The sequence below is a fragment of the Cebus imitator genome, unplaced genomic scaffold (assembly GCF_001604975.1).
Source record: "Cebus imitator isolate Cc_AM_T3 unplaced genomic scaffold, Cebus_imitator-1.0 Scaffold24, whole genome shotgun sequence".
In the NCBI taxonomy this organism is placed as follows: domain Eukaryota; kingdom Metazoa; phylum Chordata; class Mammalia; order Primates; family Cebidae; genus Cebus; species Cebus imitator.
The window spans coordinates 9752108-9769410 of NW_016107339.1; the positions used below are offsets into that span (position 1 = coordinate 9752108).

General features: G+C 43.3%; 2 protein-coding genes and 1 long non-coding RNA gene across 7 annotated transcripts in view; 1 reads left to right on the top strand and 2 right to left on the bottom strand.

The window, feature by feature from the left end:
- STK38 (serine/threonine kinase 38) overlaps positions 1-4360 on the top strand; it is a 51742-nt gene extending 47382 nt beyond the window's left edge. For 2 of the 3 annotated variants that reach the window (XM_017522597.2, XM_017522598.2), the window contains exons 11-14: positions 63-186; positions 669-764; positions 1748-1842; positions 2330-4350. In XM_017522597.2, the coding sequence (XP_017378086.1) occupies positions 63-186; positions 669-764; positions 1748-1842; positions 2330-2460 (446 nt within the window). In that variant the 3' untranslated portion in view covers positions 2461-4350. Of the gene's footprint in view, positions 1-62; positions 187-668; positions 765-1747; positions 1843-2329 lie in introns of all 3 variants that reach the window. The other variant, XM_037736245.1, reaches the window with a different exon arrangement.
- On the bottom strand, positions 4034-5807 carry LOC108299997. Its single transcript, XR_001823203.2, has 2 exons — positions 5561-5807; positions 4034-5253 (listed from the first exon to the last, which is right to left on the bottom strand). It is a non-coding gene; the product is annotated as an uncharacterized LOC108299997 (long non-coding RNA).
- Positions 5808-9709: 3902 nt separating this feature from the next.
- Positions 9710-17303, bottom strand: part of KCTD20 (potassium channel tetramerization domain containing 20) — a 38549-nt gene continuing 30955 nt past the window's right edge. For all 3 annotated transcript variants that reach the window (XM_017522602.2, XM_017522599.2, XM_017522600.2), the window contains 3 exons: positions 16600-16797; positions 13613-13723; positions 9710-11990 (listed from right to left, as the gene is read on the bottom strand). In XM_017522602.2, coding sequence (XP_017378091.1) covers positions 11698-11990; positions 13613-13723; positions 16600-16797 — 602 coding nt within the window. In that variant the 3' untranslated portion in view covers positions 9710-11697. The remainder of the gene's footprint in view (positions 11991-13612; positions 13724-16599; positions 16798-17303) is intronic.

Below are 17303 nucleotides of genomic sequence, written 5' to 3' on the forward strand. Positions count from 1 at the left end.
TAATCTCAGTCAGATTCAAAGTTCTGGGGTGTAAAAGCTCCGAAGCTCCTTTTTTATTGCAGGCTACCCACCTTTCTGTTCTGAGACCCCTCAAGAGACATATAAGAAGGTGATGAACTGGAAAGAAACTTTGACTTTTCCTCCAGAAGTTCCCATCTCTGAGAAAGCCAAGGATCTAATTTTGAGGTATTAGAGAACATCCCTTCATCTTCTTTCCCAGCTTTTTAATAGGAATGATTCCATTTTTTAAAAACTTTTGTTATCTCCTGAATCTGCCTTCTGTTTCCTCTTATTCCTCTTTAAAAGAATAAAAAGGCTGGGAATGGTGGCTCACGCCTATAATCTCAGCACTTTGGGAGGCTGAGGCAGGGGGATCACTTGAGCCCAGGAGCTTGAGACCAGCCTGGACAACACAGCAAATCCCTACCTCTAAAAAAAAAAAAAAAAAAAATTGGCCCAGCGTGATGGAACCTGTGGTCCCAGCTTGGGAGGCTGAGATGGGAGGATCACTTGAGCCCAGGAGGTTGAGGCTGCAGTGAGCCATGATTGTGCTACTGGACTCCAGCCTGGGTGACAGAGTGAGATCCTGTCTCAAAAAAAAAAGTTATTCCTTTTCTTTTTCTGAAGAGACTACTTGAGGTGTGCTGAAAGACCTCTGTCTTTTCCAGATTCTGCTGTGAATGGGAACATAGAATTGGAGCTCCTGGAGTTGAGGAAATCAAAAATAACTCTTTTTTTGAAGGCGTTGACTGGGAACATATCAGGTATATCCATATAAAAACTTTCAGAATTATTTCAGAAAGTATGTAGTTCACTTACTAATAATTTGGAAGGATCATCATTGGCAAGCCAAGTAAGGACAGAGAGCTTCTTAGAGATTTAGGATCTTCCCCTGATTTTCATTCATGTTGAAGGTTGGGCGTTGGCTTTTTTGTCAGCGTGTGTCATAGAAAACATTGAATCTTGCAGTTATTTACAAAGCGAAGTGAGCTTTGGTTTCCGTGGTGGAGGGAGCATCTAGGAAGTATGTTACCCTTTACCTCGAACTCAGCAACCTCTTACATCCCACCAGTGGGACTGTTCCTACCGAAAGGGTGAAGGGTATCACAGGGACATAAAGAAGGGAGAAAGGTGTGGAGGAAAGATTGGAGGGGTGGAGGTAGAGAGGGAAGGGGAAAGTGAAAATTGTTATGGTGGGGGTGGTAGACTACAGCCAGCAGCATGGACCGCCTGTGATAGTCCAGACCTTCTGATTCAGCATTCCCTGGTTATTAAATAGAAGGTGAAGAAGTTTTAATTTATTTATAATTGTGTTCTGATTTGCTTCTTATGATTTTTTTTTTTTCCTTTGCCACTTTTTTAGCCATCCTGCTTGTTGGCACCTCTAGTGAGAGAAGGGCAGAACACTGCACAAGGGGACACTTAGAGGTTCAGTTTCCCTTTTTAGTAAACAGGACAGGCCATTGCGGGGAGTTTCATTAACTTCAGGTTTTAATTATTGTTATCTTTCTTTCTAGCTATGAATGATTGAGTTTTTTTTTTTTTTTAAATCATAATTTATTTTGTTTGGATCCAGTCAGTTGGCTTGGTTGGTCAGTGTTTGTAAGTTTTTCAGAGAAAATAAATGCTGCCTGCCAGTGAATAGCCTGATCATGTCAGACCAGGGGTCTTTTTTGGAGAAAAACTTGATTGGCATGATCCATATGATTACTAACTTAGTAATTTTTGGCATGTATATCCTTGGCAGAGAGAGACCTGCTGCAATATCTATTGAAATCAAAAGCATTGATGATACCTCAAACTTCGATGAGTTTCCAGAATCTGATATTCTTAAGCCAACAGGTAACACCACCACCATTGTCTCCTGCTGCCTTATAAGCACATTATTTACCCCCAGTTTTGGGATGATGCTTACAAATCAGGGTATTGAACATGGAGAGAAACTTCAGTTCTTCAGGTTCTTTGTAAGTACTTTTCCAGTTCTAGTGCTGGGTAGTGGTGAAACGTTGGTGAATGGAAAATCAATATCAGCTCCCATGTTTAGACTGCTCCACTGGGTGGGTAAGTCACAAAAATCTGTTCTTTTGTTATTTACTAAGTGTTAGATAATCTGAAATGTCAGGAATGGGAAAATAAAACATTAAAAATACTCGTGAAGGAATACAAGATTTAAAGAACCTGAGCAAGAAAATGTAAAAAATTTGTAGAGTGAAAAATAAGCTTTCCCAATTAGAAACTGGTATGATCTTCTGAGCGCTGTCTTCAGCACCGTGAATAGTCCATTGGAGGTAAGGCAGTGAATCAACTCTCACATCTATTTCTTTCCCAGTGGCCACAAGTAATCACCCTGAGACTGACTACAAGAACAAAGACTGGGTCTTCATCAATTACACATACAAGCGCTTTGAGGGTCTGACTGCAAGGGGGGCAATACCTTCCTACATGAAAGCAGCAAAATAGTACTCTTGCCACAGAATCCTACGTGGAGCAGAGTTCTTTGTGCAACATCATGCTTTTCCTCTCACACTCTTGAAGAGCTTCCGAGAAGTTGATGTAACCCACCAATATGTCACAGTAAAGTCTCCTGAAATGTGATAATAAGAGGATTTTCTTCCACAATCCATCTGAAAACTTGTAAACAAAGACAACCATTTCTACTACATCGGCCATAAACAGCTTTCCTGCTTCTTCTGAAGCATCATGAGCCAATTCGATAGGTGTTTTCAAAACAACTTGAGTTTTCCTAAGTTCATCAGAATGAAGGGGAAAAACAGCCATCATCCATCATTATTGAGATCGTCATGTATAGTCATCGAATATCAGCCAGTTCCTGTGATTTTGTGACATGCTGTCTGCCAAGCCCACTAAGTATTTCTTTTTCCTTTATAGCTAAAAAGTCCCATAGTACTAAGGAAATAAAGCAATAACGACAGTCTTAGCAGCCAGTATCCTGGCTGAAGGAAATGATCTGCCACCCTGAGGGTGGTGATGGAAGTTTCTATCCATACCTCAGCCTCAGGAGAGTGGCTTATAGCCTCCATTCATGGTGCACTTTATTTATGGTACTAAGATAAAGACTGTCAGTCCATTGATTTATCTCCTCTCTGCCCCCAATATAAAATACCCATGCTGCTTTTCTGAGTGTTGATGGGGGTTACCAGCCTGATCCATTGTTGCTCTTAGAAGGCCCAGAAAGCCTTTGGGCATTGCCAAGGAATCCCGGATCATGTGGAAAATCCTCACTTTCTCTTCACGGCTGTACCCAGAAAACCCCTAAAACAGATGTTGCTGTGGACCAGCAATACCTGCAAATACTGCCAATGGGAACTCAGTTTATTACTTGGGAACCTAACAAGGAGAACCCAGGCAGAGGCAGGAGGCCTGGAATCCTCTTGGCTAAGGTGCTCTTCCTGTTCCTGCAAGGTCTCCAGAACCTCTTTGGAAATGGTGAAGGAACCAGCCTAATAGAAGTACAGAGCCAGCTGACAAGTCCTTGTAAAGTTCACTCCTCAGTCCTTGGTGCAACCATGTTTTGTCTCTTCTCTCGGTATTTCTTCTCTCCCAACTTTAGCCATTTTGCCTTGGAATCATGATTACAGTTTTTTCCTTTTGCAGATGCCTTCCTGGAGGATACTTCTCCCCACCCTAAAGGGTCGCCTGCAAGTTAGGCAGATTGGGTGTCTCTGCTGTGGCGTTCTCTCATAAGAGACTGAATTTTAGCACAAAGTGCCTTCTGTTTCACAGCTGCCACCACCTTTAGAGAAATTTTGTCAGAAAAATGTGGAGGCTCCATATTAATGCATTATTACTTTTTAAAAAAGTTTTGATAACTCTTAAAGCATCATTTGCACCTGTGTGGGAATTTTGCCTATTGCAGAGCATTGTGGCCGAGCTGCAGCTGGGAGCCTGCTTTCTGCCAGTCTTGAGGTTGTGAAGATCAGCTTTGAAAGGAAAGTATCTCCTAGCTTAGCCATTCAGAAAAGAAAAATGGAGTATCAGTTACAGTTGTCAGTGAAACTGCTTTGGGTTTTAACCTCTTCAAGGAAGAAAAAAGGTTAGGGAAGTCTCAACTCTTGGATGAAGATGATATGTTTGCCTCTCAATCTTTCATTCATAGCCTGCTAGTGAAAAGGAGTAAATGAGATTCTTTTGTGTAACTTTGTAGTCTCTTTGTATTACCAAATAGTTGGGGTGTTGACTCCTGTGTGTTCTGCAAGTGTGTGGTAAGCCTGGGTAAAGAGAAGTAACTGCAGTGTTAGGAGAGTCTTTTTGTTGGGGAGTGGCAGGGGATGATTTGTTTTACGGGAAAATGCCCACATTTTAACTTTTAAACTTCTGAATAAACTGTGTGAAAACAGTAGTGGAAATCTGTGGTGTGATTTATTGAACTGATAAGAACAGATACTGCATTTGATTTTGGCAAAAAGGCTGAGAAGGGACTGTGATGTGATTTAAAGCAAATAGTGGCTTATAACTTAGAGGCAGAGTGCTGGTGGCTGTTTTAACCCCTTTGTCCACAAACTATTAGAATGCCTAATTTTAAGTGTTAATTTCGAAACTGTATCACCGTCTTCATGCAAAGTGCTTATCCATCTCAGGGAAGCTGGGACTGACTTTTGTTCTGAGGGAGCTAGTCTCTGGAATCACTGTCCATATGAAGAGACTTCTCTTGCCCCCACTGCATGCGCTTCTTCCACTTACCTCTGTATTGCAAGACAGTGGGCCCTCCCCACACAGTATGGCCAAGGACGCATCCTGACAAAAGTGCTGTCAGCTGGTGGACCTTTTGTACGGCTCTTTACAGCCCAGCCCCGTTTTTTCCCAGCCTGCAGTCGACCAGGAATCTCATGAGCTCATAAGATGGAATTGTTCAGCTCTTTGTGTCCATCAGAGCAGGCTCTGAAATGTTGTTTATTGGAGGAGTCCCATGTGTCCCACTTGTTAACCCCTCATCTGGGTAGGGAAAAGCACCTCAGAGTCAAGAAGGGAGGGGCAAAGACCAGCCAGAGTAGAAACAGAAGGCAGAGGAAGCTAAATGCAGCCAGAATGGGTGATGTCTTTCTAAGGCGTATGAATCCCAAGAAACATATTGGGCGACACTGGCTCAGTGTTGATCCTGTTCGCAGAAATTGTTTCCTACTCTCATTGGAGGAGTTAGAAAATAATATATAACTGTACTGCATACTAAAATGAAGCCAAAATCATATCATTCAGTCTCCCAATTCAGGAATGTGTCACAATTGTCTTTAGTACCTCTTTTTTTTTTTTTTTTTGGACGGAGTTTCGCTCTTGTTACCCAGGCTGGAGTGCGATGGCGCGATCTCGGCTCACCGCAACCTCCGCCTCCTGGGTTCAGGCAATTCTCCTGCTTCAGCCTCCTGAGTAGCTGGGATTACAGGCACGCACCACCAAGCCCAGCTAATTTTTTGTATTTTTAGTAGAGACGGGGTTTCACCATTTTGACCAGGATGGTCTTGATCTCTTGACCTCGTGATCCACCCGCCTCAGCCTCCCAAAGTGCTGGGATTACAGGCTTGAGCCACCGCGCCCGGCTTTGTACCTGTTTCTTTTTAGGTGGCTTGGTTAATTGGCATTTATTTAGTACCCCCTTCCGCCATATCTAAATTATCTACACTACTTTTCTGAGTGTTGATGGGTGGATACCAGCTTGATCCATTGTTGCTCTTGGAATTACTTTCAGAGGGCTGGGCATGATGGCTCACGTGTTAATCCTAGCACTTTGGGAGGCTGAAGTGAGTGGATTGCTTGAGCCCAGTTAGTTCAAGAACAACCTGGGCAACATGGCAAACCCCTGTCTCTACCAAAAATACAAAAAAAATTAGCATGGTGGCACGTGTCTGTAGTCCCAGCTGCTCAGGAGGCTGAGGTGGGAGAATCACTTGAGCCTGGGAGGTGGAGGTTGTGGGGAGCTGAGATTGTGTCACTGCACTCCAGCCCGAGACTCTGTCTCAGAGAAACCCAAAAAATGTCAAAAGTAAGATTCACATGAATTCTTTCAGGATTGTACTCAGGTTCTGCAAAACAGATTGCCAATTTCAAAACTCATTTATATGGCCTAATAGGAGTTCCCCCCTCTCATCAGTTGGTAATGCTTTTTGTCGGGATTATTTCCTTGGAAAGCACTTTTGTAGATCGCCTAGTCCTGATTCTCCTGGGCTCCTGCGTAACCCAAGTGTTGTTTTTAACGAACTTAGAAGGATTCAGTGAATGTTATTTTCATTTCCTACATAACATATTTCCCTGGGATGATCCACCAAAGCCATCACTGACAAAAATGGCCTTTGTGATGCTTTTCCACGCACATTTCCAGAGAAAAATACCTTGCCCAAGCAACGTTGAAGCATCTGTGACGTACAGACTCAATTCCAGGCAGTCTGGTGAGGCAACAGGGAGCTGACCGTGGTTCTGAATTGCAGATCAGTTTGAGAGAATTCCCAAGTGGCTTAATGGAATGTAGCATCACCTTACTACATTAGCGTCGACGTAACAGTGCTGACGAGCCAACCTAGAGTTGTGAGTAGCTTAGTGAAGCTTCCCAGAGATGTTTTTATTTAGGCAGCAGTGATTCGGCAGAAGGGAAAAAGTGAGCAGTGCAGGGTTTTATAGGCTGGTCAGTATGCTCCTGTGTTGGGGAGGCATGGGTCTGTGAATAGGTACTACTTCGTGAAAAGCATAAGGAACACCCTGCAGTCACTTTTACTTCATTTCCCACCTCCCTACTTTAATCCATGCCGCTCTAGTTTCTGCCGTGTGTGTGAAATGTAAACTATCCTCTGTGTAAAACATGCTTGTATTTATATCACTCCTCTGGTCACTGGTGTTCTGCTATATCCATTGGGTTCCCTTCAGTCCTCATTTTGATCTGCTGCATTCACACTGTTAACCTCTAAAACAAACTAACTCTCCTCACACCTCCCTGACTTCCTTCTTACTAGTTCCTCTGCCTGTCACTTAAATGTTGGTGCTGGTGCCTTTGCCCTCTTGTCATGTGAGCTCTTGGTGATCTTCACCATACTGTGGCTTCAACTACCACTTTGGTAGTGAGGTCTTCAAAGACCTATCTACTTTTTTGAGACGGATTCTCGCTCTGTTGCTCAGGCTGGAGTACAGTGGCGCAATCTCGGCTTACTGCAGCTTCCGCCTCATGGGTTCAAGCAATTCTTCTGCCTCAGCCCTCCAAGTACCTGGGACTACAAGCATGTGCCACCACACCTGTCTAGTTTTTGTATTTTTAGTAGAGATGGGTTTTCGCCACGTTGGCTAGGCTGGTCTTAAACTCCTGACCTCACATGATCTACCTGCTTTGACCTCCCAAAGTGCTGGGATTACAGGCGTGAGTCACAGCCACCGTGCCTGGCCCAACATCTTGATTTCTAATTTTACTTTCTGCTAAAAAAAAGACACATAAATGATAATATTTTATTATAGAAAAAGCATCCCCAATATAGGATTTCATAAACACTGGTAGGTGAACAAGTGCAATTTTAAAAGTAAATACAAAGTAAAGAGGCAAAACCTACAAGCATCTTGCCTTCAGGAGAAAATAATGTTCTCCTGCACAAGTGATCCCACCCAGAACACAAATGTGGCTCCATCTCCCATGAAGGCATCAGATTTGCTTTCTGAGCTCAGTTTGCCCATTTCAACAACTGCAAAGTGATGGCAACAAGTGGCATTGAATATATGTTACTACAAACCCTTGACTTAAAATGTTTTTTGAGACAGGGTCTTGCTCTGTCATCCAGGCTGGAGTGCAGTGGTGTGATTATGGCTCACTGCAGCCTCATCCTCCTGGGCTCAAGCAATTATTCTGCCTCAGCTTCTTGAGAAGCTGGGACTACAGGTATGCACCACCATGCCTGGCTATTTTTTTGTTGCCCAGGCCAGTCTCAAACTCTTGGCCTCAAGTGATCCCCCCTTGGCCTCCCAAAGTGCTGGTGTTACAAGCATGAGCCACTGCACCCAACCAAAATCCTTGATTTTTTTCTTTTTTGAGATAGTCTTGCTCTGTTGCCCAGGCTGGAGTGCAATGGTGCAATCTCAGCTCACTGCAACCTCCACCTCCCAGGTTCAAGTGATTCCCCTGCCTCAGCCTCCCGAGCAGCTGGGACTATAGGTGCCTGCCACCACAGCCAGCTAACTTTTTTGTATTTTTAGTAGATGGGGTTTCACCATAATGGCCAGGCTGCTCTTTTTTTTTTTGAGACAGAGTCTCAGTCTGTCGCCAGGCGCCAGGCTGGAGTGCAGTGGCGCTATCTCGGCTCACTGCAACCTCTGCCTCCAGGGTTCAAGCAATTCTCCTGCCTCAACCTCCCGAGTAGCTGGGACTACAGGCGCGCACCACCATGCCCAGCTAATTTTTTGTATTTTTTTAAGTAGAGACGGGGTTTCACCATGTTGGCCGGGATGGTCTCGATCTCTTGACCTTGTGATCTGCCCACCTCGGCCTCCAAAGTGCTGGGATTACAGGCATGAGCCACTGTGCCCGGCCCAGGCTGCTCTTAAACTCCTGACCTTAGGTGATCTGCCCGCCTCGGCCTCCCAAAGTGCTGGGATTACAGGCGTGAGCCACTGCGCCTGGCCAAAAACCTTTTTAACTTTGATTGACACTTTAAAAAAAAATCCTCCATGTTCCACTTTATGAGTTTACATTAAAGCCTGTGGTCTGAATATTTCTTTTACTTAGAGGGGGACCCTTGGGACACTACCTGCAAACACATCTAACCTTCCTGGGCGTATTCCACAGTATTTTCATAGACCAGTATATATTAAACATCATACTGTTCTCTTGTGATTTATAGTAGTACTGGCTATTGCATATTGTGCAGTAAATGTAGCTTACTTTCTTATCCTTTTTGCTGCCGTTCTTTCAAATATTTTTCCAGGGCTTAGCTTAGGAGAAACCATTAAATGATCTGACACATCTTAACACTGTCCTCTTGCTCTCCCTCCAACTCCTGAGTGGCAAATGTTTCCTCATTGACCCTGCGTGACATGCTGCAGATGCAAATTCAAGATTCTAAACCTCAGATTCAAGTTAATCATGGCTTGCTGAGATGATCTGAGTAAGGTACTCTGGCTAAAACCATCTTCTTATGAAAATGTTTCTGTATAAACAGCCTGGCTTGCTTATTTAGGCACTTAGAAGAAAACACCAAACCCAAGTTCCACCTTTTTAGAATTAGAAATGCCTCTTGCCCATCTGGTCAGTAACCAACTCTGAAGGGGATGACCTCAACCCAGCCCTTGTTTCTGTGAGGTCTGAGAGGTCCTGCTTTTTGTACTGCCCCAGGAATGGAGCAGGCTTGGGTGAGCTCCACGTGGAGGGTTGTGGGAGGGGCATAGAAATAAACCTTCCTCTTCACCAGAAGGAACCTGTGGTCCAAGCTTTTCCTTTAGTCACCACCACCTCGTGACTAGAAGACCTGCCTTCACAGATTTCAAGCTTACTGAAACCCCACAGGTTGGGGCCAAATGCATGTTAAGTTGGGGGAAAAAGGACTTCAATCTTGAAAGCCTGAGCAAAGTCAAGGGTTACACAGAACACTATCAAGTACATGCCATACTTCCTATCTTTTTTTTTTCCCCTGAGGAAGAACTAGTTTTCATTTTTAAGTGTTAGCTGTGGCATGTTTACACTTAAATGTGAACAGTACATAAGCTGTATAACAGAAGTTACACATACTTATGGAATATACAAACACTAGGTAATTCAAATTTCCTTTGTAACGGCATGGAAGTCTTCTGAGAAGCAGAAAGGAAGCACCATTTAACAATTATCTGGGCTAGTCAACTGGTAGTGGGTATAAATGTGGTACTGGTAAGGTCAGGGCCAAACCTGACCTCAAATATGAACCAACTAGTTTCACGGAAATAAAACTACCTTCTAGCTACAAATAATCCTAACCCTTAATCCAGGCCATCAGCCTTGCAAATGGATGCCAATGGTTGTCATGTGGGGGATCGCTCAACTTCCTAGTGAAGAACAGAGCATTTATTCCTACTGTGATGCTAATCACGTAAGAGACATAAGAACGCTCTTCTTCAATCCTGGAAAGAGCTTTCAACATCTACCCGGCTTTTATCTTTGGATGATTATAACTGGGACAGTCATTAAATGGAATCAAGTAGCCTCTCACACAGGGTAAGCATCCCAAATTCAAAAATTTGAAATCTGAAATGCTCCAAAATCCAGTTTTTTGAGTGTCAACATGATGTTCAAAAGCTTTTCAGATTTGGGGTGTTCAGCTGTTAAGTATTCTGCAAATATTCAAAAATCTGAAAAATACCTGAAACCTGAAACATTTCTGGTCCCAAGCATTTTGGATAAGAGATACTCAACCTGTATTCCAGTCAGCTTCTATCACAAACTGTGGGATAATCCCAAAATATTTGTATTTGGGTCTGGACTCTAAATGTAACCATACTATTAATAGCCATGGAGAAGAGGAAGGTGGTTCAGCACTGTGGGGACTGGGGAGGGTGATCTGGGTGAGAACGCACTGATAACAGAGCTGACAGATCACATAAAATGACTGGGCTCAATTTCCCTTCAACTCACTCTTCGCTTGGGGATGACATTGGTATAATTTTCTTACCCAGTGTGTGAGCAGCTATTAGGCTATTTCAAAAACCAAAATACACAGATATCCAAAAATCCCATGATATGAAAAGAAAACACGCAGAGGAAAATCCTGCACCAGGACAGGGACTGTGCAGATGATGGTTCCCACCCAGCTTTACTCCAGACACCCCCGGCTGGAACTCTTAAGTCTTTCTATTGAGAAACTGGGCACTTCTGAGACATTTCTGCTGTCATCTTGAAAGCCTTTAAGCCATTCTAAGGTCTCCTAGCCACATCCACAGCAATGTGCTGCCCCAGAGTGTCAAGATCTGTGGTTTCACAACAGATTCCAAGCCAGGATAATCCAATTGGCCTGATTTGGAGAGGTTCTTCTACTTGAGTTGTTTCATTCCAAATGAATCATCAAATTGTTTAGATTCCAAAACCTTGAAGCTAAAAAGGTCTCCTCAACATTGTTATTCCATTATCCTTCCTGCCAAAGAATCTGTGTGGTTTTGAATTTTTCATTGCATTAATGAGAAATCTGAATTTAAGCTCTTGAGAATTTCCTTTTGGACATTCTGAATGGGAGCCTATAGTTCTTTCCAGATGCAATTTGGGTGCAGAGGCCTCCAAGAATGGCATCTTGATTAACCTCTAATGAGCATCTGGTGCCTGCTTTTAGAAGTTAGGGATTGTCACCTTTTAAGTTTGGTCCCTTTGCTACTAAGCAATTTGCCTGGTATAAAACAAAAAAACCCAAGAACAGACTAAAAAGGATGAGGACTGCTTTGCTAAACACGAGGCAACAGGAGTCTTGAATTCCTTTCCTGCTTTTGCAGTTACACAAAGACTCAGTGAACAGCACCAGACCCAAATTTTTCAAGTTACCAGGGCTTCTGCAAAGATGGTGGCTAATTCACCAGTGAGTACTTCATCCCCTGCCAGAGGCACAGACTTACTGAAAAGGACACATGTTAATCATGGGAGAAAGGAAAAGGATAGCGGAGAAGCATGTCTTCTACTCAGGGTGAGACAAATCATGAGGGAGGGCTGGCTGCAGGTATCTCGGGTGAGATGGGGTCTGACAAGGGGTAGACCCACAGCTGGCCCTAATCCTGAAAGTCATTAGAAGCCATCTGAGAAAGTGGGGCATTTAGCCGGTCAAGTTCATCCACTTGTGGTGGGTGATGCATTAATATCTCCTGGTCCTCCAAGACATCTTCTCCAGCAGCTACCAGATTCGTGAGGGATTTGCTTCGAACACACTGAAAATCCACATGGCGACTCTTTCCTTCTTCTTTTTCCCACGACATCTGGATGAAGGGGCGTTGCACATAATTATAGATGACTTCAGACCGGCCGCCAGGTCTTCTCTTAATTTTTTCTTTACAGGTAGGGTAACCTGCAACAGAAAAAGGCCATTCTCATGACTGACAAATTGTGCTCACTCTGGTGTCCATATTTTCTCCTTCCTAACCACATCACTTTTCTCCCAAAATCATAGCCTGAAAAATACGTGAGAAGTGACTAGTCCCTGCTGCATGCTCTCTCAGCCCCAAGCACCTACATGTTCACTTCCTTGCTGCTCAGATTAGTAGGTCTTGTCCTTAGAAGGGACTAACTGAGGGGTAACAAAAATTCTATCCCTTCTAATGGAAAAAGGAGAGAAGCCTCTTACTAGTTCAGGAACCTGCTGTTGCTGGTAACAATACCATGGAACAAAAATCCTCCTGAGGCATGGCTACTCTAGTCCTCTGAATTCTGTTGGACAGAGGACATACTAAATGATAAACAGTTAAGGAAATGTGGGATGTTTAGCCTAAAGAAAAAACAGAGATGCTGCCTAAAATATGTGAAAGGCTGTCACATGGAAACAGGAGAAATAGTCAAAGTAGCTTCAGAGGCTATGAATGAGAAGACAAGCAGGAGAGGGAGGCAGTTATCTATTAAGTATGTATGGCAGAAGGTTCTAATGGTAAAATAGCTCAATGGGTTGTTCTGGGAAATGTACCTGACAAGGGAAAGACAGAGGAGGAGGTTTAATAGATAATCTTCAAAAACGTCTTCCAAGGCTGGGCACTGTGGCTCACATCTGTCATCCTAGCACTTTGGGAGGCCAAGGCGGGAGGACTGCTTGAGTGCAGGAGTTCAAAACCAGCCTGGGCCAAAGAAGGAGACCTCATCTCTTAGAAAAAAGGTTAAAATATATATATATATATTGCAGCATAGTGGTATGTGCCTGTGGTCTCTGCTACCTGGGAGACTGAGGCAGGAGGACCACTTGAGCCCAGGACGTCAAGGCTGCAGTGAGCCATGATTGTGTCACTGTACTCCAGTGTGAGCGAGAGTGAAACCCTATCTCTTAAAAAAAAGAATGTCTTCCAACTTTAAAGTCAACTTAAGTCAGACACAATGAAGGTTTGATGGGTTGTAGGAGCAGAAGTGAGGCAGCAAGAGTAGCAAAGCACAAGAGTCAAACAAAGATCCATACAGGGCAGACCAGATGGCTAATGGCTTTAGCACTCTCCAGGAGTCAAGTCTCTTGAGAGCCTTCCATGGGGACCACAGGTTTGGAGCCACTGCTCAAGATCATTCAAAGTAGTTCTGTTAATAGATACAGACATTCCTCGAAGGCATGGAATAATCTTAAATTTTGAGTCCCCAAGCTCTTTTTTCAGAAGGACCCTTCCAGATGCCAGAAACATCTTCAAGACTGGTGGCAGAACGATGCTCTCACCTGGTGAGCCCACAAGCCCTGCTGTATCTCTTTCTACCAGTGTCCTTTCCCTCACTGCTCTTTATCCTGAATTAGTAAATTTGAACTTGTTTCTGTGGCTGTTTTAAACCATTTTTAACTGCAGATAAAATGAAAACTGAGGACAAAAACAGAAACCCTTCAAACTTGAGTAAGAATGTGGTTTTCATGTATGCCTATTTTCTAGGTCCTCTGGAAACTAAATTTTCAGGACATAAGCTGTGGCCATAGACCCAACCTGAATATTGACTGGGACTTTTTTTTTTTACCTTCAATTCCAATGCGAATGTTTTTCAGGCCCCGTTCCTTTAACACTGTTTTTGCAACATCCCGATTCTCAATATATTTGAAGAATCTGTAGAGCTTGGAGCTATAAAGAACTGAAAAAGAAAAAATACCATGGAGTGAAGACCTAAGAGGAAAGAGATAAGGTAACACAATCAAACTAATGAAAGATATACTTGACCACTAATGCCAAAAAATCCAGATGGATCAAAGATTAAATGATAAATAGTACATAAACCATAAGAGAAATTTTTATAGTCTCAGGCTGGGGACTTTCTGGGTACAACATTAAATGCAGAAGCCATAAAACTGATTATTATAGAAATATAACATCTCTGCATAGCCTAAACCACCATTTACCAAAGCTAAAAAGACAACTGAATGAAAAAATATTTGCAACTCATAAAAGGCTGATTTCTTTAATTAGAAAGAGCTGCCACAAATAGAGCTTTCACAAATCACTAAGTAAAAGACTAACAATCTGATTTCGTAATGGACAAAAGGCACAAACACCATGAACAAAAATGGAAATTACAATGGCTCTTGAAAACTAAAAAGGTTTTGTCTTGGCACAGTGGCTTACACCTGTATTTCCAGCACTTTGGGAGGCTTAGGCAGTCAGATCAGTTGAGGTCAGGAGCTGGAGACCAGCCTGGCCAACATGGTGAAACCCCGTCTCTACTAAAAATACAAAACTCAGACAGGCATGGTGGTGGGTGGTCTCTTATCCCAGCTACTCTGGAGGCTGAGGCGGAAGAACCACTTGAACCCGGGAGGCGGAAGTTGCAGTGAGCTGAGATCCCACCACTGCACTCCAGCCTAGGCAACAGAAGGAGACTCCATCTCAAAAAAAAAAAAAAAAAAAGATTTCTTTTTCAGATTCACTTATGAAATAAGAAATGTAATTAAAACTCATGCCAATCATGAGCTGCTGCAGTTTCTTTACCTATTAAGAAATTAGCAGGCTGGGCGCGGTGGCTCAAGCCTGTAATCCCAGCACTTTGGGAGGCCGAGGCGGGTGGATCACGAGGTCAAGAGATCGAGACCATCCTGGTCAACATGGTGAAACCCCGTCTCTACTAAAAAAAAAAAAAAATACAAAAAAAATTAGCTGGGCATGGTGGCGCGTGCCTGTAATCCCAGCTACTCCGGAGGCTGAGGCAGGAGAATTGCCTGAACCCGGGAGACGGAGGTTGCGGTGAGCCGAGATCGTGCCATTGCACTCCAGCCTGGGTAACAAGAGCGAAACTCCGTCTCAAAAAAAAAAAAAAAAAAGAAATTAGCAAAGATAAAAGTTTTAAAAAAATACTGTCTTGGGGCCAGGCATGGTGGCTTATAGCTATAATCCCAACACTTCGGGTGGCCAATGTAGGAAGATGGCTTGAGGCCAGGAGTTTGAGACCAGCCTAGGCAAAGCAACATAGTGAGACCCCATCTCTACACAAATTAAAAAAAAAAAAAAAATCAGCCAGTCGTGGTGGCACACACCGGCAGTCCAAGCTACTTGGAGGCTGAGGTGGGAGAATCACTTGAGACCAGGTGTTCGAGGCCACAGTGAGCCATGACTGTACCACTGCACTCCAGCCTGAGTGAAAGAGCAAGCTTCTATCTGAAAAAAAATTTTTTTCAAGCCACTGTTGGCCAGGCATGGTGGCCCACTCCTGTAATCCTAGCACTTTGGGAGGCCAAGGCGGGTGGATCACTTGAGGTCAGGAGTTCAAGACCAGCCTGGGCAACATGGTGAAACCCCATCTCTACTAATAATACAAAAATTAGCCGGGTGTGGTGGCACGCACCTGTAGTCAGTCCCAGCTACTCGGGAGGCTGAGGCATGAGAATCACTTGAACCTGAGAGGCAGAGGTTTCACTGAGTCGAGATCATGCCATTGCACTCCAGCCTGGGCAATAGAGAGAGACTCTGTCTCAAAAAAGAAAAAAAAAAAAGCCACTGTTTTGGTAGGGGGGTGGAAACAATGGAAAGAAACCTGTCATGTACTGTTTTGTGAGTGTAAATTGGTACAACTTTTATGGAGGATAATTTGGCAACATCTATCAAAATTATAAAGCCACAAAAATCTTTTTTTTTGAGACAGATTCTAGCTCTGTCACCCAGGCTGGAGTGCAATGGTGTGATCTTGGCTCACTGCAACCTCTGCCTCCCAAGTTCAAGCGATTCTCCTGTCTCAGCCTCCTGAATAGCTAGGTTACAGGCATGTGCCACCTTGCCCAGCTAATTTTTGTATTTTTAGTAGAGATGGGGTTTCGCTATGTTCAGGCCAGGCTGGTCTTGAACTCCTGACCTCTAACAATCTGCCCACCTCAGCCTCCCCAAGGGCTGGGATTACAGGCGTGAGCCACTGCACTCTGCCAATAGTTTAAATGTCCAATAACAGGACTGGTTAAATCAATTACGGCACATTTGTGCAAGGGAATACTATAGAGACACAAAAAAGAATGCTGAAGATTTTTATGTTAACACACGGCACAGAACAGTTGTATGACATGGTACATTTGAAAGAGGAGGAGAAAACAAGTAATTGATTATGTATGTACACTGAATATAGTTGGAAGCCTATAAAACAAATTGAGGAAGAGAATGGGATAGATGGGGCAGGAGTGAGAATAAGACTTTTTAAGTGTATATACTTTTATGCTTTTTTGAATTTTGAATTATTACCAATTAAAAAGGATTTAAAAATGAAATGAATTAAAAGAATGACACCATCATTGAATGTGCTGCCTCAGTATGTTACACAGTACAAGACACCAGAGAAAGAGGTGAATGGTATAACAACATTCACTGTGTTCCCCAGCATAAAGGTTAGACCTGCATCACTAGGGATTTGTCATCCAGGTGAGTGTGCTCATCACAGGCTCAACTTTGATATTCACACTGGTTCTAGGATCAAGCTGCCACCCCAGGTAGCGAGTTTCTTGCTGAAAACATCTACACCATGCCGGAAGCTCCTACTTTGGGAATATTCCTCCCCCATTGGTGGAGGGTGGTCTTCATCCCAGTCCACAGAATCCTCATCCGTCAGCACAACAATGTGACACTCTCGCTCTCCTTTCTTGGCACAGCCCACCATGATGGGCAAGATCAGCTCTTCGAGGTAGTGGTCAAACTGCTTATGAGCACCGTCATTAGACAGTTCATGCAGTAAAGCACCTGCAGAGACAAAATGTAGGTGAACATGCTTTCTGCCTAAATGCACATATTACTGGAGTGAAAAAGAATATGAGGTAATGGCTGTTATCATTGATGAGGTTCAGAGAAGTGGCACATTTAAAGACAAAAGATTGTTTCCTGCTCCAAGGTGATTATTAAGTTTTGTTAAGTATGTCTCCTACTCATGTTTAATAATCCTTGAGCATTCTGATCAACTGAGGTTTTGTTGGACATATAAGGTCAGACCATAAATGTTAATTCTGTAAGAGATGAAATCATCATTTGGGGACAATTCTTTGTATACCTCTTCTGAAGATGCTTTGGATTCTCATTTCCTGGAGTTAAGAGTACTATAGTAGAGGAATAATCTGAATTTTGGTGACACCAAAGGACTTACTCTAAGTGTGTAATACACTCAGTAGAGAAATAACATGTACAGAGGCCTTCATGCAACATGCAGGGAAATGTATCATGAAATCCAAAGAGTAATTTTTTTTTTTTTTTTT